The sequence below is a fragment of the Dermacentor albipictus genome, chromosome 5 (genome assembly GCF_038994185.2).
Source record: "Dermacentor albipictus isolate Rhodes 1998 colony chromosome 5, USDA_Dalb.pri_finalv2, whole genome shotgun sequence".
Taxonomy (NCBI): domain Eukaryota; kingdom Metazoa; phylum Arthropoda; class Arachnida; order Ixodida; family Ixodidae; genus Dermacentor; species Dermacentor albipictus.
Window position 1 is genome coordinate 37,255,909 of NC_091825.1, and position 25,685 is coordinate 37,281,593.

Consider the following 25,685-nt stretch of genomic DNA (forward strand, 5'->3'; position numbering starts at 1 on the left):
GGCTGTGTCCGGCCCTGCTGTCACATGTCATTACTTTCGCGGCGTCGCCGCATCACGGTGCCAGCGGTCCAAACACATCCCGTGCCCTATGCCTTTAGAACCATTCTATGTTGTTGGTCATTTCGTTTTGCCAACTGAGCTCCTGATGCACGATCTGCCTGAAGGCCGACATGAGATGGAGTGGTCTGATGGCCGGGTAGGTTGGGTCGCAACAGTTGTGATAGGGGCATGCATGCCAAAGATCGCTCTGATGTGTCACGCTTTTGAGTAACGTAAGTTTAGACGACGCATTGCGTGGGCAGCTGAGTCTGCGCCCTGCTTACTAATAAGGAATTCGAAAACGTCACATCAGATGTCCTTTAAGAGGCGTAGGATCGTGTCCTGCTCTACCATGCATGAATTTCTCAGTTCCCGAATTTTTTTACCACCTCTACGATGGGCTTTGTTAAAGTCACACCCAGAACTGGTACCCTTGAGTATGTTAACTGCTCAGACAGTTTTCATCTCCCCGCAGTGCCGCCGAACGTGTCCTTGATCTCAGAAACAAATCAGTCCGATGTTGAGGAGGTATTGCCTTTTTTTTTAACGCGCCAGTGAAGTGTCAGTCAAGGGAAATGCGGCATTCACATCCGATCGGTTATACTAGCTCTGCCTTTTATGGGAGGTAAGCCACATGTTGACATCCTCACCTGTATTACATGCAAAAGTCCGTAAATGCCTTTCGAGATTCAATGGACATGACTGCAGCCGGTAGAGTCACTACTCACCGTCGCCATAAAATATGTGGCACATTCACCAGTGCTATTGCAAATTGGTTTCTTGCGCTAGAAGACGCTGACAAAGAAAGGAGTCTACAGGACACACGAAACGCTGTGCCGTGTACCTAGCTTTCCTTGTCCGCTTTGTCTAGCAGAAAAACCATGACGCATCGCGTAGCCATCTGGCCCAAATCACAAATTCGAAGTCCACCAGCAATGCTACATCCTATTTACTCAAAGGTGAAGAGTAGTTGAGGTGGTAAGAGAAAAGATAGTCGCTAAGATATGCAGCTTGAAAGAAAGAGCGTCATTTTCTATTTAGACCGTTTTTCCCGTAGAACTGCAGTAGAATACTAAGCGGCTCAGAAAACATGAAGTCGGCCAGCTTTAGATATCTCAAGAAATGCGCCTGAAGGAACGGTCATTTTTATGTTTCCTTTAAATGGTCAGCAATGCCTAAGTTGGAAAAAAAAAACAATTTCATGATAATTTTCATGAGTGAGAAATCTCAGTCTGAACTAGTGGACTCTAATGTCTAATATTTGCTGCAGACGTTACAGAAATGTGAGTAGTAGATGCCGATAAAATAAAATGTATATCTGGAGTTTGGTGTGCCAAAGCCATAAGTTGATTAGGGGGCCCGCTGTAGTGGGAGATTCTGTAAAAATTGTGACAACCTGAGTTGCTTTATTCTGCACCAAGTGTATGGTAGAAAACCGTTTTTGCATTCTATCCCCAACACAATGCAGCTATCGGGGTATCGATCAACTTAATGGCCTCCTGCTCCGCACCACAGTGCCAAAGCCACAGATATACTCGTGCAGTTGGTGTTAATAAACCTCATTTCTCGGTTTGCGTGCACCTATATACAGCCGCTCAAGGTAATTTTCGCCTTAAGAAGTTTATTATCTACGAAAATTACCTATATAGCAAGTTTATGGTTAAATGTAGTTTATCTTTAGGTATCTCATTTTCCTCGTGAAAAATAGCTGCGAATTTGAGTACTGCATATTGGCATCGCTGCCATGCCCACTCGATGTACTTATTCACTCAATTCACTGGTGTTGATTGCTATGATGATCTCCCACTTCTCGGTTTACATAACGCCGTCAATGACTGGAAGCGGTAACATTCTCGCGACTATATTGTTGCTTCTTATTCTGCCGACTCACAGGATTATCATAACGACGCCGTCCTTGTACACAATTTCACATATATTGCTACATCTCTTCAACGAAAAGCCCAGTGGGCCATTAGGACCACTGTGCTTTTCGTTCTGCATTAGTCATAGTGGGCTGCCTACAAAATGCGGAGGGCAGTGGTGGCGTCGGTCCATACGATCATTTATTGTAAACACACAAATCAGTTGTAGTGGATGCATAAATTTCTTCGTCGCATTTGTTGTAGTTGTCTTCGCTGAATAGGCTTCTACAAAACGCGTAAAAGATTGGAATTCAGTGGGGACCGATGGAATCTTACGTTATGTAGGTCATTTCATTGAATTGGCGCTTTTTGAGGAGACGTCGTACTGTAAGAGCAGGCACTAGTTGCATTTTACTACTGATGCATGGGAAGGCTATGACTCCAACTAAGAAGCATCATGAAATAGTTTCTTAAATATGTGCCTCTGTATCCTTACATGTGTATGCGAAAGACAAGTTAATGTTCTGACTCATCGTTATACCAAGTGATCTTGTTGAATGCGCATAAGTTCTAACGGCGTTCGACAGTAAAGCCAAAAGCTTTATTTGGCTGCTTAGGCATGTCAAGGTTAACAGTGCAACTATCAATCTTCATGAAACAGCTTGCCTGTATCTATACCTCTATATGAGTGCCTGCGTGTACGACAGGCACAACTAGCAGCTGTTCTAAGCTTCACGTGATCGAGGTCAGCGAACTATGCGAGCGATTATATTTCTCTTTTCCTATATATACAGACGCCAGTACTCTTTCAATCTCACGGCGCTCCGCACGAATAGCTAGGCGGTATACATCGGCTGCTTTTTAATTGCGATGACTAAAGCAACTGCGCAAGTGATCATCGCCGCTGTACTTTTGGTGCCTGCACTGGCAAAGCAGGAATGTGGATCCTATGAGACCGACGCTTTTGAGGTAATTTTGACGTCGTCATACTTTTTCAGTAAAATATCGGGCACTGGTTTAGTGCTTTAAATAACTGAAATTGAATTGTACTCTCACATATTCATAGCACACATAATGGGTAAAAATCATTGATACTATATGTCACAAAGAATGTAATTTGGGATATCCAAATGAACATAAAAGTATACCTAGAACACAACTCTGTCGATCGTAGGAAATTAGATGAGATCTAATGTGTGGCTTAATGCACACTTTTTAGTGAAATTTTGTTTTTCGCAAGCATATATGGCGCAATGTACCATTTTAAAGAAAAAATGATTAGGTCACGCTTACAAATACTCAGTTCGTTAAAATGTTTCACACCATGCACTTGCGCTGAAATAGAAATGGGTCACAAACGGGTCAAATTGCCTATTGCTGCAAAGTGAACCCTTTTCTCCAATGTCGTAAAGAAAGTAAGAGTATTATTGGGCGTGTACGGTTACCTGGGCAATAATTGGACACGTTTACCCATCAATACATATTATTTATTCGACTAAACTACGACAAGTAACTCACATAGACAGTCGTACCTATCCAAACATTGGCAGTCATGACAGGCCACCCTGGCTCACACTACACCAATAATGCTTCACCTATCAGCTCCTTAACTTCAGTTCGCTTTTGTTACAGGTCATTGCAAAACTGCAACACACATTCGCAGGGTTTTCATCGAATGACGAAGACACATCACTTTTATGTTCAACAGCCGACCTTACGTACTATAATGAAGACGCCGGGGAACTACAATACACATTCCATGTACCTGGCATCACAGGGAAAGAAAAGTACGTCCGTTTGTTCTGCAACCTTTAGTGCCCACTGAGTGACCAAACTATCTATGAAAGCAAACATATAAGGCATTAACTCCATTCTATTTTTTTGTCTGTCCACTGTAGGGCAAAAACAGCTTGAGGAATTTTCACTTGCTGATGCGTCTTCCCAGCCGACTTCATTCTATGCCTTAAAGTGCCTAATCAGCATAGCTTTGACATTTTCATGCGGAAAGCTGCGACACAAATGGAACTTTAACTGTCTGATTCCTGCTGATCTAATGACATCATTTTATTGTTTTATTTTTCATTACGTTCCGGCTTTAAGTTTATCCTTCCTAGATTAACACGGAAATACTGTGCAGATTTTACTTGTATTTAGAAGGTTAACAATAAACATACATGAATAATTTACAAGCATTTCAACTGAAATCAACAATACTTCTAGCAATTTCTGCCTCTATTTGTTTTGAACAATTGCAACGGTTACTCGGAAAGGAAAACTAAAATACATTTTTGTTGCAATGTTTTGGGAGGTATAGGGAAACATTAGGTTGATGTACTTGGCACAAATTCCAGACATTCTAGTTAATACAGCGGAGCTGTTATACTGTGATGATATGGATTGTGGCATGCAGCTGTGAGAAGTCAAAGTGTTTAACCAGCCAGCTTTCAAAGCGTTTGACCAGACACCTTGGTAGGATGGTGATTGTGTGGCAGCAACAAGAGGAGAATTAATGACGCTGATTACGGAAGAAGACCGCGTCCCACAAGCAAGGAAGTGGCGTGCGGAGAGCGGGAGTGCGTGAGAGCGAGCGGTAGGCTCGAAAGGCAAGTCGCTGACCGGTGGTCGAGGCTCGGGTACTGGGGATCGGGTGTTCTGCTACCGTGCAGACTTTGGCTCAGAACTCGCTCCTGTCTGTACTCTCCTGCGCACCAGCGCCTTGCCATGATGGCGACCTGGTACAGTGCTTTGTGCTGGGAACGGAGACGTTGCAGGAGTGACTGGTGAGCCGCTGGCCAGTAACAGTAGTGGCCTGTTGCTACCCCGGCTAGCTGTCTCCCCTGTTTCGACATCGCGACCAGATGCGGCGTGTTGGCGACGGCGTATGACGTGGCACTCCTAAACTTACCAGCTGTTCTGAAGAGCCCAGCAATGCAGCGAAGCAGCGGCAACGAGTCTGTATAGTGTGTGTTGTATGTAAAAGGCGCCCGTCTGCCTTGTAATTATTAAAAAGGATCATGAGCTCAAAGTAAACGTGAAGTTACCTCGACAAACTCACGGCCTTGAAAGGATCGTTTCAATAAAGACACGGCAGACCCAAGCCGTGTACTTGAGAGTGCGAGAAGCGGGAAGTCCCGCACAATCAGTAACTATAGCCATCGCCGTAGATGACGAAAACACAAAGTCAGAAGTTACTCACGACAATGATTCGGTAGATGGCATTCCTTCTGTGAGCGTGTGCCAAACTCAACCGCCGCAGACGTCAAAGATCTATGGGCACTTCGCTGAGCTAAGCTGCGATAGGCGAAAGACTATCTATGAATGCCTCTGTAGCTGTTTTCTGAACTGTTCAGCGAACGGATGGTGCTGCGGCCGTCAGCATGCGATGCAATTAAGTAAAACTCTTGCTTGGGCTAGTTGGTTCATGCTTGAATTAGTAAAGGCAAGGTGCAGAAGACCAGGACTCAAGAAGAAGAACACAAAGACAGGACCGGTGCCACTCGAGACTGGCAAGGTGAGACGGCAATCAGGTTGACGCACGAAATGGCAGGATCGGTGCGAAAGCTTTGTTGAAAGAAAGGGCCCAATATACAAGAAATATGCTCAAGTAAAACTCTTGCTTAGGCTAGTTATTTCATGCTTGAATTAGTAAAGGCAATTCTTTGCCACTGCTACCTGAAAATGCATTTTGAGGCTCGGCGACACGTTTTCCAATGCATACGTGATGCCAACCTCACAACCAAAGCATAAATGTGTAAATTAGGGCAACATATTTTCCCCTTCCTCGGACACCACATTGGAGGTGCAAAAGTAGAATCTATGCTAAAAACACAGAACAAGATCTCAACCGCTAAGAAACCAACTGCGAAGAAAGCCCTGCCGTCGATTCTCGGCTTAACCAGCTTTTAAAGAAAGTTCATCCCCAACTACGTCGAGATCACCAAACCCTTGATTGAATTTACAAAAGAAAAAAGATCCATACCATTCGGTATCTTTGGGACCGAAACAAGGAGAAAGCTCCCTTATTGTCAAAGACAAGCTCCCCGCAAATTCAATACTTGAAGCCCCGGACCTCGCGAAGCCTTTCGTGCTGCGCACTGACGCCTGAAATACGAGTCTAGGCGCTGTACTTCTGCAGACCACCCGCTGTTTACACCCGTTGCTTATGCTAATCGCGAACTCCTGCCTAGAGAAACACTTTATTCCACCATTGACCTTGAGTGTTTAGCGCTTGTATAGTTTGTTCACAAGTTCCACATTTACTTTGCGGCAAACATTTTGTTAAGCAGTGTGACCATCAGCCAATGCAGTAGTTGCAGTCGGTCAAGCATTTAAAGAACATTTTTTTACGGAGGAATCTGTTAATGCAGGAGAATTCATTTACTGTGCAATCTTAAAATGGTTCGAACAATGTAGGTGCGGATTACTTAAGCTGTGGATGAACCGCGTCACTTCTTTGCGGCAATAATTGTTAGAACTTTGGACTGTGTTCCGAAGTTTTGGACGTGTTTTTGTGGTTAATGTGTGCTCATCATTTGTTTCTACGGACCAAGAACTGTCTTGGAGAGTACACACCTGTCTACGCTCATGTGCACCCTCCTCGTAGGTTGTTTAGAATAGTTTAGGACAGCTACCTTAAGTGGGGGGGGGACACTTGTGATCACGTGGATTGTGGCACGTGGCTGCGACAAGACAAAGTGTTTGAACAGCCAGCTTGGAGTGATGTTGATTGTGCAGCAACAAGAAGAGAATTAATGACAGTGATTACGAAAGAAGACCGCGTGCCACAAGCAAGGAAGTGGCGTGCGGAGAGCATGCGTACGTGAGAGCAAGCATCAGGCTCGGACCGCAGCTGGCTGACCGGCGGTTGAGGTTCGAGTACTGGGGACCAGCTATCTAGCAAGCCAGCGGATTTGGGCTGATATCTCGCTCATGGCTGTGCTCTTCTGCGCACCAGTGGCCTGCTCTCATAGCAGCCTGGTGCAGTGCTTCGTGCTGGTAACAGAGACGTTCCAGAATGTGATGGCGAGTCTCTGGCCAGCTAGATCAGTGGGCTGGTGCTAGGCTGGCCTGCCATCTTCCCTGTTTCCACATAGCGGCCCGGCGCGATGTGGTGGTGACGGCGTAGAACGTGGCCGTCGCAAGCAACTTAGCAGCAGGGCTAAACAGTCAGACTAGGCAGCTATGGGGCGGCAACGACAACTGTCACGGCAGCTATCAAAGAAAGGTTGTAGTAAACCGGCAGGAAAGGATTTCAAGCGTTTGCGGTGCTGACATGAGGCAAAAGAGGCAATGTATTTGGACATCGTTGTGGATAGGCCAGGCCAGAAGCAGTAGGTCTTGATGCGGTCGCAAGTCTTTTGCAAGCCTAAGTGGCCAGCTGAGATGTCGTCGTGAAGTGGCTATAATACTCGCTGGCGAAGGCAGTGACGTAGAACTGGGACACACCGGTGACCTGTTGGGTGGTAAATGTAGCAATGTAGCACGCCGCTTTCAAGGTGGAATTATCGAAGTTGGCGTCGCAAGCGATTGTTGGGTGGCTCGGCGAACCCACTAAGGCGATCCATGAGAGTTCGATAGTAGGAGTCCGCCCTCTGAGGCAAGACGACGTCAGAGCGTGATGAAAGCGTCCGATGACGCTGACACCAGCTCTCGATAACGTCCAGGGACGTTATTGAGAGCTGGTGTGAGGCAGGCGCCTCATCGCAATGACGCGGTTGGGAAGACGACGGCGCGTTACCGAGAGAGAGCGAGAGTGGCCAGCGAGACAATGCGTCTGCATCATGATGCCTTTTTCCAGAGTTGTATGTTATTGTAAAGTCCTATTCCTGCAAGCGGTGTATCCAACGTCCTAAGCGTCCTGATATGTTTCTCATTAATGACAGCCAACACAGAGCATGGTGGTCGGTGACGTTGGTGAAGTAGCGGCCGTAATGGTATGGGCAAAATTTCTGAATCGACTAAACGATAGCCAGGCACCCTTGCTCTGTATTGGTGTAGTTCAGCTCAGCTGGAAAAAGTGTTCGGCTGTCATGTGTTATCACTTGCTCTTTAGAGGCTGCATCACGTTCCAGAAGTACTGCGCCAATACCTTGTGCGCTTGCGTCAGTATGGAGTATGATGAGGGCTCGATCATCAAAGTGGCGAAGCACTGGTCAGGAAGTAAGATGTTCCTTAAGAGCCTTAAAAGCCGACTCACAGTCATTAGTCTATGTGAAAGAGGCACCGGTAAACAGTAGCTTGTGCAGAGGCGTGCTATTGCAGCGAAGTTGCGTATAAATCGACGAAGCCTGACGCCAAGCCGAGCAAACTACGTAGGTCTTTTTGTTGCTGGGGGTGAGGAAACTGGAGAACAGCACTAATCTTTTCTGGGTCTGGCTAGCTGCCATCTATTCAGGCGAAGTGGCGGAATACTTTTAAAGTCTTGCTCGCAAATTTCTATTTTTTTTGTATTGATCTGCAGACCAGGATTTGCAAGGCACTTGGAAACTTCGTCAAATCGATGCAGCTGCTGGCTGAAGTTAAACGAAAAAATGACAATATCATCCAGATAACAAAGGCACGTCTTCCATTTCAGTCCACGAAGTAAGTTGCCTATCATGCGCTCAAATGTGGCGGTAGCATTACAAAAGCCACATGGCATCACACTAAATTTATAAAGTCCATCTCTTGTAGCGAATGCAGTCTTTTCTTTCTCAGTCTCGTTCATCAGAATTTTCCAATATCCTGATCCAAGACCAAGGCTGGAGAAATACTCCGCCCCTTGTAGCATGTCGTAAGCGTCATTAATTCAAGGTATTGGATATACGTCCTCGCGTGTGATCTTATTGCGCGCTTGATAATCGACGCAAAAGCGAATGGATCCATCTTTTTTTTCCTTACCACAACGATGGGAGAAGACCCGGGGTCGTATTATCTTCCCCGCAACCGTGTCAGCAACCAGTTGTTCAATAACCTTTCGTTCAGGCGGTGATACATGACAGGGGCGTCGTTGTATTACAGCGGAACCATCGGTTTCGATTCAGTGTGTAGCCACAGAAGTTTCACTCAACAAAGGGGAACAGCTATTGAAACAGGCTTTGTGCTTCGCCAAGACACCAGTAAGGCTTCGGACTGCGCAGCTGTTAGGTTAGAACCAAGAACGGCTGGAGGAGGGAAAGAATCATCCAAACCTGAGGTTTGTGCTGACGATAAAGAAGGGCAAAACGTCACTATAGAGATAGGTTGAGTGTCGGCGAGGGTTGCCACAGTCATCTTTTTGGGCAGCATCACAGGATCTGGGGTCGTGTTGCAAGCAGGCATGGCCACGTGAAAACCGGACGAGACAGGTGGTAATGAGAATTCAGCAAGAAGTACAGCGGGAAGAAGGGGCGACTAGAGCGTCTTCGTCGGCGATCTGGCTCGATGTTACGGCTACAACGTTGTCGTGACCTGGACGCAGCACGTAGCCTTTAGCGATAACAAATATTATCGCTAATCGCGGAACGTACCCGTTTGTATCGGAAGGTTCTCGAATGTTATCGATTTTTCTTCTCGTTGTCTGTTTACACCGCAGCTTTTGTAGTTCGATTGCATGTGCGACGCTAATTGCGCAGAATTTTATGGAAGGAACATGGGCACCATCGCTTACTCTGTTACCTCCGATGACCCACGTATAAAAGGCGATGCGCTTGACCGGCAGATCAAATTTTTGACGATCTCCGACTCTTTGCCGCTATGGCCATTTTTTGAGTGTAGCCTGTTCTTGAGGGCACAGGTTCACCGAATAAAACGCTAGTTGCGTCGTTCCCAGTTTTGCTGCTTTATTTACTGTCACTACTGCGTGACAGTATGTTTTCTCTCTATTATTTCATTATCGTCATGCCGTCGGCCCAATGGCCCAACTTTACTAACAGCGTGGTCTACAAGTTATGTGCTTGTGCTCATGATGCCACTGTGGTCTTTGCATCTTTGTCATTACAGATTTGTCATATTATCGCCATGCTGTAGGGGCCACGTCATTGTCGCCACCACACTGCCCACACCGTCGTCATGCAATCGTAATCATAAATCGTCTCCACTCAACTGCAATATAATGCGATATCGCAATTCCATCGTCAGCCTTGCGTCGTCGTCATACAGCCGCTGTCGTGCATTCCTTCAATACCGTCGTAGCCAGGCCATCATGGTCAGGTCATCATCATCATACAGCTTCGTCACCAGGTGTCCGCCATAATGTTGTCATGCTGTCGGTCTTATATTGTGGTCATCAGGCCAAAGTTGTCCCCTCAGTATTCGCACGCCCTCGTCGTCATGCCACATCTGTCGTTCTACCACGTCATTCCTTCTTCGTCGTTCGATCATCCTCATGGCGTCGTGGTAATGCAGTCGCGGCCATGCCGTCATGCTCCTCGCTGTCCTTGACATGCCAGTGCCATATCAAAGGGGCACATTACCAGAAATACTGTATGTCGCATAGAACAGAAACAACCCAAGTCGCAGAATCCTTACAACAGATTTGCAATAAAGGTGAACTCATCAGTACTTGCATGGCTATGCAGCTTGAATTCTAATCGCATTAGTGCAATATTTGCTCGTAACTAATACTGAAAGTATTTTTTTACTGATTCTCAAATACATTCGTACAACAACTGTATCAAATGTTTATCTTGCTCATAATATTTTATTATTTGCATAAGGAGGAACACAGCTAAAGTCCATCCTCTTAAATGATTTCTTTCTCCGCCCCAAAGCATTCTGTTATGCTTTAATAAGGTGATGTGATTTGATATAAGAGAGTCTTCTCAGCTTTCAAACCTAGCTAGCACTTCAATGCTTAAGTGCGAAATAATGGTATAGTAATTGAAGGAAACGTATCAATATGTCAATAAACGCCTTGTAGATAAAAATAGGTTCGAGACTGAATTTATATCCCCGCGTGATGAGTAACATGCTCATATACTATTAATTCGACTTGAACCCGTCTCATAGGTATTCCGACAATCATGTAAGAGTATGTATTCAGACACAGATAAGATACACGGACTTCAGGATGGCGGCTCTAATGACATAGCGAGCCTAGGGTTCGGAAGCTCAACACAGAAGCCCTGCTGATGTACACGCCTGATGCATCACCTGTGTTGGTTATGGTGATACGCTGACTCGCTGTATTGCTTCAATGGTTTTCGCATTAACCTCGGCTATCGCCCTGAGATTAATTTTGCTAGATTTTTTTTCCCAATGGTCACTTCAAACGTGCGGTCAGCCTTTGCACATAACATCCCACATAAGGCGCTTTTTGTAGAAAGAAATGTTGAAAACCGCCTTTTTATTGGCATACATACTTACGAATTACTAAACGGAGTGACTTTAAAATGAACCGAGAACGTCTGATACCTTACGACACAGCTGGTCAAGGGTAGCTTCAAGTTTCTGGATTCACTGAATCCCGGAAAAGCAATTATGTTGTTAGAACGTTTTTCGCACACTCTTCCTGCTTTGTCTAGTTTCCACAGAAACAATGTCACAATGCTGCAAGACGATCGAACTGGCCGAATTTCTTTCTCTACGCTCGTGTGTGTAGCTTAAATTGTCCTTGCTTGGTTTACCGTGTTTTGTCTAATGTTGCCCCAATGCTTAGCTTGCTCGGAATCTGATAAAATAACTTAATGTATTTGTTTTTCAGGAAGGATATCACTTTGAACTACAGTAAAACAACGTCTCCAGACGTGCTCACTCTGGTAGAAAGCAATGGTAAGTACAAAAACAAGAAACCACATTTAAGTTCATTAGTCGTCATCGACCACCGTCAACTACAGCCCTCGTCAAGAACATTTGCTTTGCCGGTGAAATATGCATTCATCTTTTGTTCTCACTGTCAAAATCAGCTGCAGTTCTCATCTCACTTTGTAAGTAAGGCTGATAAAGAAAAAAAAATTAACTCGAAGTGACAACATATATTTTCCTTGCAGCATTATTTTGCATGAAGGACTGCGGTACACGAGAGTTACCATGCTTCAAGCCGCGATAGGGCGCTGACTTAGCGGTGAGAAAGTTAAAGCAAAAGAGTCATCTCCCCGGGGTATTCTACACGGACTTTAAAAAGTGCGACAGTATAGCCATGAGCATTGTTCATCCAGGAAGTACACATTTCTATTACTTAAGAAACTGTGCTGCAATCGTCATTGCTCATTATCAGAGTAGTGGGTGACAAGAGAAACTTTTAAAGCAAATCGCAATTTTTTTTCTCTTATGCGTGCTATTGCGGTAATCGGCGGCCGGACATTCTCCACAGACGTAAGGGCGCTGATGCATAGGGCACGGGCATTCTCGAAACAAGAGTCGCAGTTCGCATTTGCCAAGGGATGCCAACAAGCCCTTTGATTCGCAAACGCTTTGTTCTGCAGGCGTCAGAGCTTCGTAACGCATGAAAGCTTATGTGTTTTTGTCCTTGAAGGCACTGCGTCGTGCCTCCACGTCCTCGGTTGGCGGTTGATGGGCACGTTTGTCGTCGATGTGCGTGGGCGTCTGTTGTCGAGATGCCGGCTCAGCACCGCTTCACTTAGACCCGCTCCCATATTGCTTAGGATCTGCCTATTTTCAAAGTGAATGGCAGAATAAAAATCTCGTCTATGAGGAGTAAACAAGCGGAGAAAAGAAAGCGGAGCTGAGCTGCCTTTGTCATGCCGTCGTTATCCTGCCCTCGTGTTCACGCTGTCATGATACCGTTGTGGTCACATTCATCAAGTCTGTCTAATCACACTGTTGCCGTCACGCTCTCATCTCTCCTATCAATACTTATCGACGAATGATAATGACATTGCATGATATTGATATTGTACCGTCATGATCAAACACAATTATAGATGACAGCGGTACGCTTACGACGCACGGCTGCTGTGCTCATTTGATTTCTGCGGTCTGCATAAGCTATTTCCTGGCAATGACATTAAAGTTTGATGGTCTGTGCAACAATTTTTAGAACGATAGGAAAGACGCGCGCTAATACCCAACAAGTCTGCTCCGTTGTCAAGTGCGGTGCCAAGAATGCCATTCACTTGAATGTCAAGAAGGCTGCGATGCAAGTGCATGTTATTAGAGGAGTACAGGTAAATACAATAACACAAGATCAGCTTCACAGGTGGCACTTTCTAGAATTCCGGCTTCAAGAGACGTGGTTGACGGCATTGTCAAAAATGAAACTGGGCATAACAGCGGTCAGCAGTAAAGGCGACGGAAGTGAGAAAACAGAGATCTCGTTAACAGCTTAAGGGCAGATTTCTCGAAATAACAAAAATAAATGCAGTCGTTTTACGTGACAACACTACAGTATGGTTATGAGATACGCATTAGTTTAGGACGCCAGGAGAATTTTGACCAGCTGGAGTTGTTCAATGTGCACCCAATGCATGGACACTGCCGTGTTTGCATTTCACCCCTTCGAAATAGCACCGCCGTGGCCGAGATCTCGTACAGCACCCTCGCGCTTATTTATCAGTGCAACGGCAAAGCCTATAAATTAGCACGGCGAGTTTTCAGAAATATCAGAAGCTGCTTAGAAGCGCAGACTGCATACGACAACATCACTAATGCGAAACGTCATCCTTATGGCCGCTGTGGATACGGATCGGCTTGGTGTCAGGTGGATTGATTTTCACATAGATTCTGGTAACGGGTAACATAGTGAGGCAGTGCTATCGAAACTGTTCTGGCTTTGAAGCAATCATCAAAAGACGTGGCGGAGAGGGTTATCTTATTGATATCTCGGCAAACCATAACATGGGTCAGTGATATTTTCCCACAAGGCTATGCCAACAGGCGTTGATTGAGGCATGAGATTAAGGTGGCTTCGAGTGGGCTACGCACAATACGAGACCCATTGTCTTACGTTGGTGACTACCAACTATAAGCTATGCAAAGGAATGTCGCTGCAGTAGTAGGAAGATGCATAAAGTAATGAGTGACCCCGTGCCTTTTGGGTTGTTCAAAACAGTTGAATTCGAATTGCCCATCAGTGGAACTAAAGTAGGAAACCAGCGGACCTAATTATTCCCCTGCAATGACACTTGAGAGGAAAGTAGGAACGAAACATTAAAGGGCCCCTGAAACGGTTCGGACAAATTTTGTAGACGCGTAGGGTACAGCTTAAGTAGAACATTCGCACCACAATTTAAGTGAAGCGTTACGTATTAATAGAGCTACAAGCGATTAGAAGTTACCCTCCTCCCCAGCCATGCTTTTCCTCCTCAACTCGTTCGCCGAGTGAGCGGGGCTAAGCTCCGCCTTCACTGGTCCCGCGTCACGATGTGACGTCACATCGTTCACTTCCGTTTGTTTTGGAGCCCGCCCGCGCGAAACCTCTCCGCTAGCCGCTTGGCTGTCGACTCCAAGCGAGAGCTATCGAAGCAGCGTGCGTTGCGAGCATTCTGTCGTAGCGCCGAACGTGTCTGGTATTCCGTTAACCACAGGCAAGCTGGTCATTTCTGCAAATGACTGGAGGCATAAACTCAAGCTGATGAAGGAACTTTGGCGTAGACGTACGTGAGCGGCCTGATCGGTCTGCACGGTCCAGACAATTGTAGGCGCAGCGCTTAACCAGCCTAACAAAGCGCTACTATTGCTCTAACCAAGTATAAAACATTTTAAACATTTATAAAAACAACGTGTTGATGATTGCACTCCTGCGAAAAATACGCACCAGCAGCAAAGAAGAATACGCTTCGTTGCTGCTACTGTGTATGGTTTAGCTCTATGCCACCAGGTGGCTGCACCGTGCAGACCATTCACATTTGCCCTTCAGCTCATCTCGGCTCATCCCGTTACGGCACAGTCAAGCGGCCAGACCCTGTCCTCTTGCGCTTATGTTTGCCCTAATACGGGACTCGCGAAACGCTATTGCGTTAGTAATCTTCCGGTGTAAAGTGACGGCCACAAACGCGCAATTCCTGGCGCCGATCGTATAGCGGCAGTCTGATGCGCCGCAGCTAGTTCGCTCGTACGCTTCCTTGCAGAGGGACACGATGTCGCAGCTTGACACATTGCCAGTCGCTACGTTTGCAGTCTACAAGGCAACAAAGTCGAATCGTAGTGCTCGCGAAAAGACTGAGACCAACTCTGACCGCGGAGCTCTCGTCGAAATGGAGTACGTTGTAACACAAGCAGACAACACTTGCTGTGTGCCGGAAGTGCCTAAGTGTACTGAAAAAGTTTTCTTGTGCATTCTCTTTATGCTACTTTCTTTTTAAAAAAACAAATTAACTAGCATTCCAGCTATTACGAAGATCATTTGTTTACCATGAAGTTAGAAAAATTATCGATCACGCGCCCTGGTCAGCCAATCGGATAGCTCGCCCGACTGACGTCATATGGGTGATTTCGGTCATATGGGTAGGGGCGGCTTAAAATTCCGCCGAGCAGTGCACTGCGATCGGCAGCGATGTCCATTTTTAAAACCTTTTAATAAATTACACACTTTACGCAGAGCACTTATATGTGTCAATTAATGATCAGAAGGACCTACTCTAACGACTCAGTACGTTTGTAAAAAATCATCAAAAGCGTTTCAGGGTCCCTTTAAAGAGGTTCGTTGTAGTGTGGCACATAGCTAGCCAGTGATCTAAGTTGAGCTGAACGAAGTTCATTGATGAGCGCCATATATGTAATATTTTATACCAGCGCCTATTCGACAAGTATGTTTTAGAAGCCTAATACGCCCATTTGACAAGCTAACTGGCTTGTCGAACAGGCCAGCTTGCCTTTCTTTAAACAGCTCCAAACAAGGAGGTTCATCCTCGGGTCTTTCGCAACAAGCACATGTTTCATAGCAAAGTGTGTGTGTAGGCCACTTGGATATTCATGATTTTGGGAAGTTACCGGAAGAAAACACGGGATTTGATGAAACAGACAACACAAAGCAGTACTGACGGTAATAAATCATCAGTTGCAAGTACCGCTTCGTGCTGTTTAGTGTACCGTGGATTGCTACCTTTAGTTTTCCGGATATGGGCTGACGGACTGGTCCCGGCCAGGGCCAGTGTATGGTCTGCGCAGCAGCGACAGCTAGTGGCCTGGTGATGCTGAACGGGATGGTCATCGAGAGCTCCACTGAGTCGCGGCGAGGTAGTAGGGGATATAGAAAGGGCGTTCACCTTGCATCGGGCACGGAGCCTTGACGGCGAACCCTCGTCGCCTCATGTCGTGGTATGGCCATCGGCGGTAGACATGGCCGGATTCCCCACAGTGATAGCAGAGCGGGCGGTAGTCGGAGCACGCCAAACGTCAGTCTTGCTTGGAATGCTGCGCGGGGCGACTCGTGGGCATGCTGGCGGCAGCGGTGGTGGTCTACGGAACTGCAGCGTTACCGGACCCTGGTGCGGGCGCGGGGAGGGGATGTGACAGTGGGCTACGGCACCGTGCGTGATCGCTTCTGGCTGAGGCTGCGGCAATTGAGGGACCCTGAGTGACTGTTGGATCTCCTCGAGTTTGACCTTGGCAATCGAAGCCACTTGAGGCTGTGATGAAGGGAACAACTTTTGAAGATCCTCACGCATGGCGGCACTGATTGTCTGACGCAGGTCGTCGGTGCCCAGTGATCAACCTTCGGCGCAGTTTGCTTAGATTGTACGGCATTTTATTTGCCGGTTCCACATTTCCAGTGCTTTGTTGATGTCAGTAGCCTCTCAAAAAAAATATTTTTACGGTCTTCGGTTGGTTTCGTCACTTTCAGGCGAAAAGTTCTTGCTTCACACCATGCATGTGTAGGCGTACGGTCACCTTGTCAGACGTTTCTGGGTCAGTGTGGCAGAATACATGACTTATTTCTTGTGTAAAGATGGCAACATTCTCGTTAGGTAGCTTCACTTGGGCTTCCTAAAGAACTTGGGCCATTTCTTTTCGGACAACGCTCATGTAGGTGCTCAGGAATTTACTGCGCAACGTGTCCCATTTTGTACGGGTGGACTACCAATTCTCGAAACATGTCCTCACGGCATCTTTAAGAAAATAAACAAATAGCATAGCTTATCCTCAGAAGCCCACTTGTTGAAGGCTGAGGTCCTTTCGAAAGCCTCCAGCCAGGTTTCTGGATCCTCCGACGAAGTTCCACGGAAGGTAGGTCACTGCCTGGGTTGGTGAAGCAAAGTGGGGGACGCGGGGGCTGCCATTCTGATTGCTGCCTTGGCCACGATGTTCCTCGTCGTCTCAGGCCACAGTCCCTGCTACAGGGGCAGACCTTGCAGTCTGCGGCTAGCTCCGTTGTCCGTGGCGGCGTTGACGTTGTCCTCGGATGTCATGCTTGGATCGCGGCTTTGCGGGGGCGTTTGGTTCATGAACGCATTGGCACGTCTCCCACATGCCACGTGGAGAACACAATATCAAAACTGTGCGTAATGAAACTAACTTTTAGTTGGCGAATTTCTGCCCCCTATGACAATGGCAAACAAAGTCGGCGATCACCGGAATCTGATCAGCGGTTAAACCCGCTGAAGCACGTCGGCTTTTGTACATCACTCATCGAACATTCTATTGTAATCGCTCGTGCCCGTCTGGTTTCCAGAAACTACTACACAATTCATGTCGCACATGCGATCTGATAACAGATGGTGCAGCGAGAACGTAAACAGCACATCAACTGTATGACAACGTTCACGTAAGTTGCAAATCATGCCGGCGTATCTTGTGCTGAACGATAGAGTTTAACATTTGCTAGCCGGTGAAACGCGTTGACCGGAGAAACATAAACAAGTGTGGGTGTCAATATGCAAAAAAAATTATCGGTTCGTCAATTGCGGTTATCGGTTCGTTTATTTTTTTGCCTCAATGAGTTATCCAGATACTGCGACAGCACCCACAGATTCCAAAAAACTAATTTCAGTGCTTGATCCAAAAATATTTGATAATCTGGTGGCTCAATATGACTGGAAATCTATTTTAGCAATAGAGTCTCCTGTTGCCATATATGATAAACTCGTAGAAGTGTTCAAAGACTAAAAAGAAAGTGCTACCCGAACAGTGCATATCAAAGAACGTAGCGTGGACATAAGTGGATGTCGTCTGACATACTCGCTCCAATAAAAGAAACAGACTTACTGTGGGCCCAATGCAAGCGTGCCCCGAATTGTGCAGACCTACGGGCCCAATTTAAGGAGCTCAGAAATAAAGTGACTGCCATGACCCGCTCCGCAAAGCGAATGCATTTTCGAGACAAATTTAAAGGCGCTAGTTACAGTAGTAAGAAAACATGGTCGCTAATTAACAGCTATAGAGGCACTAATACGCGCGCTGATATAATGAATCATTTTCCTTCCAGTTTATCCAGCGGCAGACAGAATATTTCTGATGAGTTTAATAATCACTTCTCTAGTGTAATGAGAAACACAGACTTACAGGTAGATTTGTGCACATTGCGTCACAGCATTAGTGAATCGCTGTATCTGCCTTCAATTTCTCAGGAAGAGCTAAGATCGATTATATTCAATTTAATATGCAATAAATCTCCTGGAATTGACGGCATTTCCATTAATGAGCTGCGCAGAACATATGAATACGTCCAAGAAGTCTTGCTAGCGCTACTTAATCACATAATCTCAAGCGGTGAAATTCCTGTTATACTGAAAACAGCAAAAGTTACACCTATTTATAAAAGCGGCGCGCGTAATAAAAGTTAAAATTATCGCCCCGTTTCAATTCTGCCTTCTATCGCTCAAATACTTGAAAAACACTTATTGTTAACAATGACAAGCTTTCTGGACGCCCAGAGCATTTTGTCGCCTAGTCAGTATGGTTTCTGACCTAGCAAAAGCACTCAAACACTTCTGGAAGATTTATCCGATCAGTTGAATATAGCTTTCGATAATAATAAAGTTGCTTCTGCGCTCCTTCTTGATTGTAGCAAGGCTTTTGACAGTGTTCATCATGGTCTGCTGTTAAATAAGCTTTTCTTGTTAGGATTTCGGGGTGCTTTCTGGCCGTTGTTAGCAAAATTCCTTCGGGGTAGGCGTCAGGTCGTCTCAGTTGGGCAAGTTCATAGTGCATTATCCATTATTAATGCTGGAGTTGCGCAGGGATCTCTACTCAGCCCGTTATTATTTAATATTTTTGTAGATGATCTCTCTAGCGTGATACCCGTTTCTCTTTATCAATACGCCGATGACACGATGATCGTAACTTCTGCCCACAGCTACTATGCTGCGATTGCTTCTTTACAGTCTGCTGCAACAAGAGCTGATACAACCGTTCGAAACAACCTAATTACTATAAATATATCTAAGACGCAATTAATCTGCTTCCATAATCCTTTAAGGAAGGTAGCCCTTGACTATCCTCTTGTTTTGCATTCTTCAGATTGTTGAGCTTGTTCTTGTAGACCATTACAGTACTCATCTGTTGTAAAATATCTTGGTTTATATCTTGACAGCGACCTTTCTTGGACCAGCCACCTTACTTACGCTTGTAAAAAACTTCGCGCCATATCTAGTCTACTGTGCAATATAAGATACTACATACCCTTATCAGTAAAGAAAACTATAACACATGCGTTAGGCTACAGTCTACACCGGTATGGAATAACAATTTACGGGCACTGTGCTGTCCGCTGACACAACAGAATAAATGCGATACTGCACTCCCTCTTAAAAAACATATCTTATGATCTGAACCTGAATGCTGGCACAGACCGTTTCAAAGTACTTTCGATACCAAATTTCAACGAGCTTTTAATGCAAACGGTTGTTTTGAAACACTTCTGGTCCAGTCAATTCCTAGTTCCGTACACAGCTTCCCGATGCTTAAGGCCCGGGGACCCCTTTTGGAGGCCACGTTGTTCCACAAGGTACGGCACTAGAGCCCGGGCCCATTATGTGCCCACCTCCTTCAATAAATTACCGCACAGCACCTTCTGTGCAAAAACGAAATATAAGTTAAAGAGACTGCTAAGGCGTACTTGTTCCGTTTATTTACCGTTATTGCTTGTGTTCGTGCATGTGATTGTGCAATTCCTTTGCACCATGACGGTCAGTCTGGTATGTGGTTGTGCATTACCTCATGGTAATTTTTGTTCACACACATTGCTGCACTTCTGTGTTCCATTATGCTCCATTAAATTTCTTTTCATAGACACTATAAATTCTAATAACCTTTTTTGGTGTTCTATACTTGAGTTCGCTACTTATAAGTGGTCTATCAATGTACCGTGTATGGTTTTGCTGCCTGCCAGGCGCTGCCGCTCAAGCCTTCAGAGGCTTTGGGAGGCCTGTATGAATGTACTGATTTGATCATTGGCAATACATGTATTATTATTATTATTATTATTATTATTATTATTATATTCCCAACCTCGTGTATTTCCCTAACGGAATGGTTGGTATACCAATCACAGCGAAACATAAGAACGTAACAAACAATATGATTGATAACTCGATTGAACACGCAACATACGTAGGCAAAAGAAGAGCTGTGTATGTGTGAAGGAGAGCAACAATTCTACATACGACCAAACAACAGCATTGTTTCAGCCGGGTAATATCCAGAGCCTTTTGTTTTTTTTTCGCCATAGTATGAGGGTCAACATTTCGGCGCTAATGATTGCTGATGTCCTGTAATTTCGGCGAGTTCAGTTCTAATGTAGGGTTTATGTTAAGAACTTGTTTCCCATGAATCCTGTTAGTTTTTGAAAATCAATAAATTCTCTATTAACCGATTTTACATACGATATTGCCGTTTCTTTTACAGACACAGGTCACAACTACACAGCCCAAAGCCTGTACAGTGACTACAAAACATGCTCCATCTTTAAGTATTATGGGGAAAACGAAAGTAAGTATGTCCTGTCTTACCATTATTAAAAGCGGGCTCAACGCAGTACAAAGATTACCATTACCATTATTAGTATACTAATAAGTTGTGCAATGGTACAGTATACTGTACTATTGCGCACTTATGGTAAGAAAGGCATGCATAAATTTGGCAAGATCTATGCCATGAACAAATGACAGGTATGTTAAAAAAACTGCCAGCAACTCAGGCTAAGCTTTCTGGATCCAAAACTTCGAAGAAGTGGAGGCGATCGTTAAAAACAGCACTTTCAAGTTGTCAAAGTATTAAACCGCACACAATACATCGTCATGCTGAGATGAAAAAAAATGTTAGTATTGTAGGATTCAAGAATGAAGGCCATTACATTTGAGCGACAGGGATTTCATGAAAAAAAAATATATTTTATAAAATTCGCCGTGCACCGGCACACGAGGTGTAAAATGCGCTAATCTTTATGTTTAAATAAAAGTGCCCACGCGATCGCCTTCGAAGAAACAGCGATTCCGATTCGCGCGTCAATTAGGGCACATTTTTCTTCTCTCGAATTTCTCTATTATCGCTTCCGCTTTGCAGGGTGACCCCCTAGACGCTTTTTAGGGTAAACTGGTCTTCTCATTATGTGCGCCCCTTCTCTAAATAAACATTTTCTCGCTGCGCTTGCTGGGCACACTCTTTTAGCAAAGGCTTAGGCAAAGTCTACAACTTTATGAGTACACATTCTTTACGCTGTGCGGCAACGCTTGGACGCTGCTTCCGGTGGCACACTTCAATATGTATGCAAGCTTGTAAATAAAGATTTTCATAACGTAAGCGCATTTCAAGTGATGTCCCATAATTTCAACATATAAGCATATAAGCGTTTATTTTCCCAGGTTCCTCAAATACGTGCAGAGTGCCTACTTTGAATGAAGTAATCGCCTTAGCGAAAAAAGCATTATTTTTAGTTGGCCTTAATGGCACTGTTGCTAAACAGTAAGAATAGGCGCTCCCGCAGATATTTTTTTAGGTATGAGAATGCGTTTTACTACGACGAACAGTTAACACGGATGTAACATTGTGCACCTTCTGTATTTTGTCGTACTGACCAAAAGAAGCTCTTTCCAAGAAAGATCAATTTCAACGAAAACGTTCTAGGGGGCACTTAGATACCGCTACTTCAATGAATGCAAAAGCATTGCAGCCACGTCAGAAAACGTGTGGCGAAGTCCGGTGGCCCTACTGGCGCCGTCACGTGACGAGAGCGGGACACTTTAGCATAAGAACCGCGACGTGACAAATGATGTTCGTTACAAGGTGCTCACAATGCAAGGTCGCGGGTTTGACTTGCATCAAAGGTCATGCGTTCGAGTGCTTCAATGAACCCTACCTTAACTGCGCGTCAATTATAATCACCTTATTCAACACCGACGGTCAACATTTCGACGCCCACCAAAGGTCGTGGTTTCGAGTGCTTCAACTGTACCTTAATTCACTGTGTCTTAAGTACCTTCGGCCTTATTAACACCAAAAATCGAGGGTTCAGCTCTAACCAAAGGTCGTGGATTTGAATGGCTTAATTAAGTTTCTCAATAAATGTGGCTTAATAAACTTCGCCTTAAAAAACGTTAAATTTCATGGGCTCGACTCCTAACATATGTCGAGGGTTTGGAGCCTTTTTTGGACTATGGCGTGGTTGCGCCAACAACGCCAACGCTAGATTTTCTACCTTATGAACCGCATAACACTTTCACATTGCTCAAGCAGGCACACTAACTTGAAACGCATGTAAAATTCTATGACCGCTGTGATCTAAGCCCATATTAATGTGGGTTATGCGTGAGCATGGGAGATGCTAAATAGTTCCCTGTTTTTGTAAATTTTGACGAATAGGAGATGGTAGCTTATTATGTCGTCTAAAAAATGGTCACAGTTATGGTTATTAGTTCTTCCGCACAACTGCCTGCGTTCACGTTCGACGTCTTTTCCAGAAGATTTTAGGGCAGCCGAAGAACTCACGCAGTTTCTAAGGAATTCTTTTGGCGTAGACACCTCAGGCATGCAATTCATGGTGTGAAGCACACAAGGCTACGAAGAATGTTAGGTGGTTGCAATGTTGGAAATAGCGGTCCACTTTAGATAGACACAGACATAGGGAGGACACACACCGGACTAATTATGCCAAGTTCAGCGTTATAGAAAAAAATTCCAGATAGAGGAAAGAAGTTTCGAGTTCTGAGAAATGACGGACGCTACAGGGCCACCGAGTAAGGGCCCGTACATGGTCGCTCCGCACGTCCGTTCCGCCCTCGTCCGGTGGCGTGCGGATAGCTCTCTACTGGCGAGCGAAGAGCGGACGCAAGTTTCCCGTCCGGCCGCCTGCTCGTCTCTCATTGGCTGGTTCGAGGCGGATAGTTCGGCTGTCGTCACAGCAAACATGGCGCGTGCTCGAAGCGAAGTGAAGCGGGGACGCAAGGCCTAGGCTACAGCCGAGTCAGAAGCAGTCTATTTTTTTCTCCTTTTTGTGATTTTTACCAGAGATATGTGGCACCCACGGAGATAGTCATCGGAAGAAGCAAGCCGGTGTACGCTTCCAGACCTCATCAGTGCGTGCGATCGCCAACAGAAACAGACGGAGCGCAGGAAGTGTGTGTTGTGTTTACGAGAGCGTCGGAAGAAATATTTCAAGCCGTCGACTTCGTGATTTCTTGTGCCATGCTTCGCGTGTGCGTCGCAGACGAGAACTCCATCTGTCACACGTCCAAGTCGTGGCGAAATAAGTAGCGTCCGATTTGCGCACCCAGCGTACACGTTTGGTTTCTGCTCTGTGTATGCCGATCGTTGCCGCGGTGTGGTGAACGCCAGCCCTTCGCAACTTACCAAAAGTAACGATACGATTAGTAGCGATAAGTTTTTATCGCCTAGTTATCGCTGCCATTCTGCGTGTGCTGTACTGCGTATGAGCCGTTTTGCCGGCTGCGATGCGCCGTGGTGACCGCGACGTTCGACCTGTGCTCTTGCCGTTATGAAGTGCGTTTGCGAGCTACAAATCGTGCTATATGTGCGATGTGTTGCAGCGTTACTGAGTGTAGAAGTGGTCGTACTACGCGATGTTCGTGTGCTCAGAAGTGAGCTGAGCATAAGTGTTGCCGATTGCGTTTTCTTATGTAGTAGCCCGATAGAGAAGCCCTATCACACCGGCCTTTTCTGCTTCGTACATCTATCGTTTGTTTCAAAAGTTGTTACTGCACGGTTAAAGATGCTTCTATCGGTGGGGGGAAATTAGGGAACAACATTATAATTGCATACGTCAAGACGTTCAGCGCTGTCGTGAAATGTGGACGCGCCTGAGAGCACTAATGTCATGAATGCAATTAAAATTTCCCGAGACAGTATTAAGAGAACGGTTAAAAAAGAAAACATATGAGAAGGTAAGCACAGCAGCTTGTGAACCCGCTCCTATAATACCTCGACCCGCGTCTGTTTGTAAATGTATGTTTTCTTGCGTTTGTCATTTTTTTTCTATGTCCCAGATTTCTTTACGTTGGAGTTCTTCTTAGTTCTCGCATTTGTGTGTGAATACGTGCCTGTTTCCATACGTGCTTGCGCTTACCATTATTTCTGTCCTTTTATATTATATTAGCATTTGCTTTTGCTAGTTTTCTTTCAGGAAAGTCATTAGACAATTTCATAAACCAATCTCATTCAAAGCACTAACTCATGTACACGGCAGGGCAGGCCTCTTCCATCTCATTAAAGCCTTTCTCACTGGTCTACCTCGTCTTCTCAGTCTGCCTACTCGCTGTGTTTTCTGTCCTTGCTTCTTGTGTTGTTGCTGCAGTGTGATTAACCAACTTGCTCAAAACAGATTTTCATCGCCTATGAAAACAGAAAGGTTTAGAGATAGATTTTCTTAAAAGCGTCATGGGGGTTGCACAGTAACTTAGCCTCTTACCTCAGTTCATGTTTATGCATCAGTGCATGTGGCAGCTCGCCAGAAGTGCACATGAAAGGGTGCCATATTGTGAAACTACACCTTGCTATGCTGTTGCATTTTTCATGCAATCAGTCTTAGTAAACGGATGGTTTCGCTGCCCATCACATATGATGGGAAAAAAGTTCAACACGAATAACATTGTGCAGTGGGGTGTCATTTCCTGTCTGATGCTTTTGTCGTTGCAAAGACATTTTTCAGTAAATGGAGCCCAGCAAAGCAGTGCACTGATAGCTTTTGCAACTTTCACCATTTATTACTTCACAAATGTCATTGTTTGAACCTGGCCGTCGATCACTATGCCGATGGCTTGTGAATTAAATAATTGCCTCAATAAAACACATTCAACTTCACTCAGAATTTTTTAGTACAAACAATGCTAGCAAGGCTATTCAGGGTGAATAATTGTGCTTACATTGGTGTTACTTGCCGTGAGATAAACAAATACAACAATGGCTGCGACATGACTGTGATTTGACGTGCAGACTGCTAATGGTGCATTTCAAGTGTGCCCTCGACTACTGCTATTAATAGTTGCCCGACTGAGTATTTTGGGCCTAACTAAGCTAATGATGTTTGATAATTGTTCTCCAATTCGCATTACTTGCCTGGGCCAGGTAACCAAAATAAACAATGCCACCACATGAATGTGTGTTTGCATGCAAGCTGCCAACAGTGGCTGTCATTTTCGCATTGAGTGCTGCCGTTTCACCAACAGTGGCAACGACTTGACTGCGCTTTGACGTGCAGACTGCTAATGGTGCCTTTCAAGCGTGCCCTCGACTACTGCTATGAATAGTTACCCGACTGAGTATTTTGGGCCTCACTAAGCTAATGATGTTTGATAATTGTTCTCCTATTCGCATTACTTGCCTGGGCCAGGTAACCAAAATAAACAATGCCACCACATGAATGTGTGTTTGCATGCAAGCTGCCACAGTGGCTGTCATTTTCGCATTGAGTGCTGCCGTTTCACCAACAGTGGCAATGACTTGACTGCGCTTTGACGTGCAGACTGCTAATGGTGC

General features: G+C 45.3%; 1 protein-coding gene across 1 annotated transcript in view; it reads left to right on the forward strand.

The window, feature by feature from the left end:
- Positions 1-2,732: 2,732 nt before the first annotated feature.
- The window catches only part of LOC135909533 (uncharacterized), a 44,324-nt gene continuing 21,371 nt past the window's right edge, over positions 2,733-25,685 (forward strand). The window contains exons 1-4 of the mRNA XM_065441516.1: positions 2,733-2,870; positions 3,534-3,688; positions 11,563-11,630; positions 20,604-20,687. Of these exons, the coding sequence (XP_065297588.1) occupies positions 2,772-2,870; positions 3,534-3,688; positions 11,563-11,630; positions 20,604-20,687 (406 nt within the window). The 5' untranslated portion in view covers positions 2,733-2,771. The remainder of the gene's footprint in view (positions 2,871-3,533; positions 3,689-11,562; positions 11,631-20,603; positions 20,688-25,685) is intronic.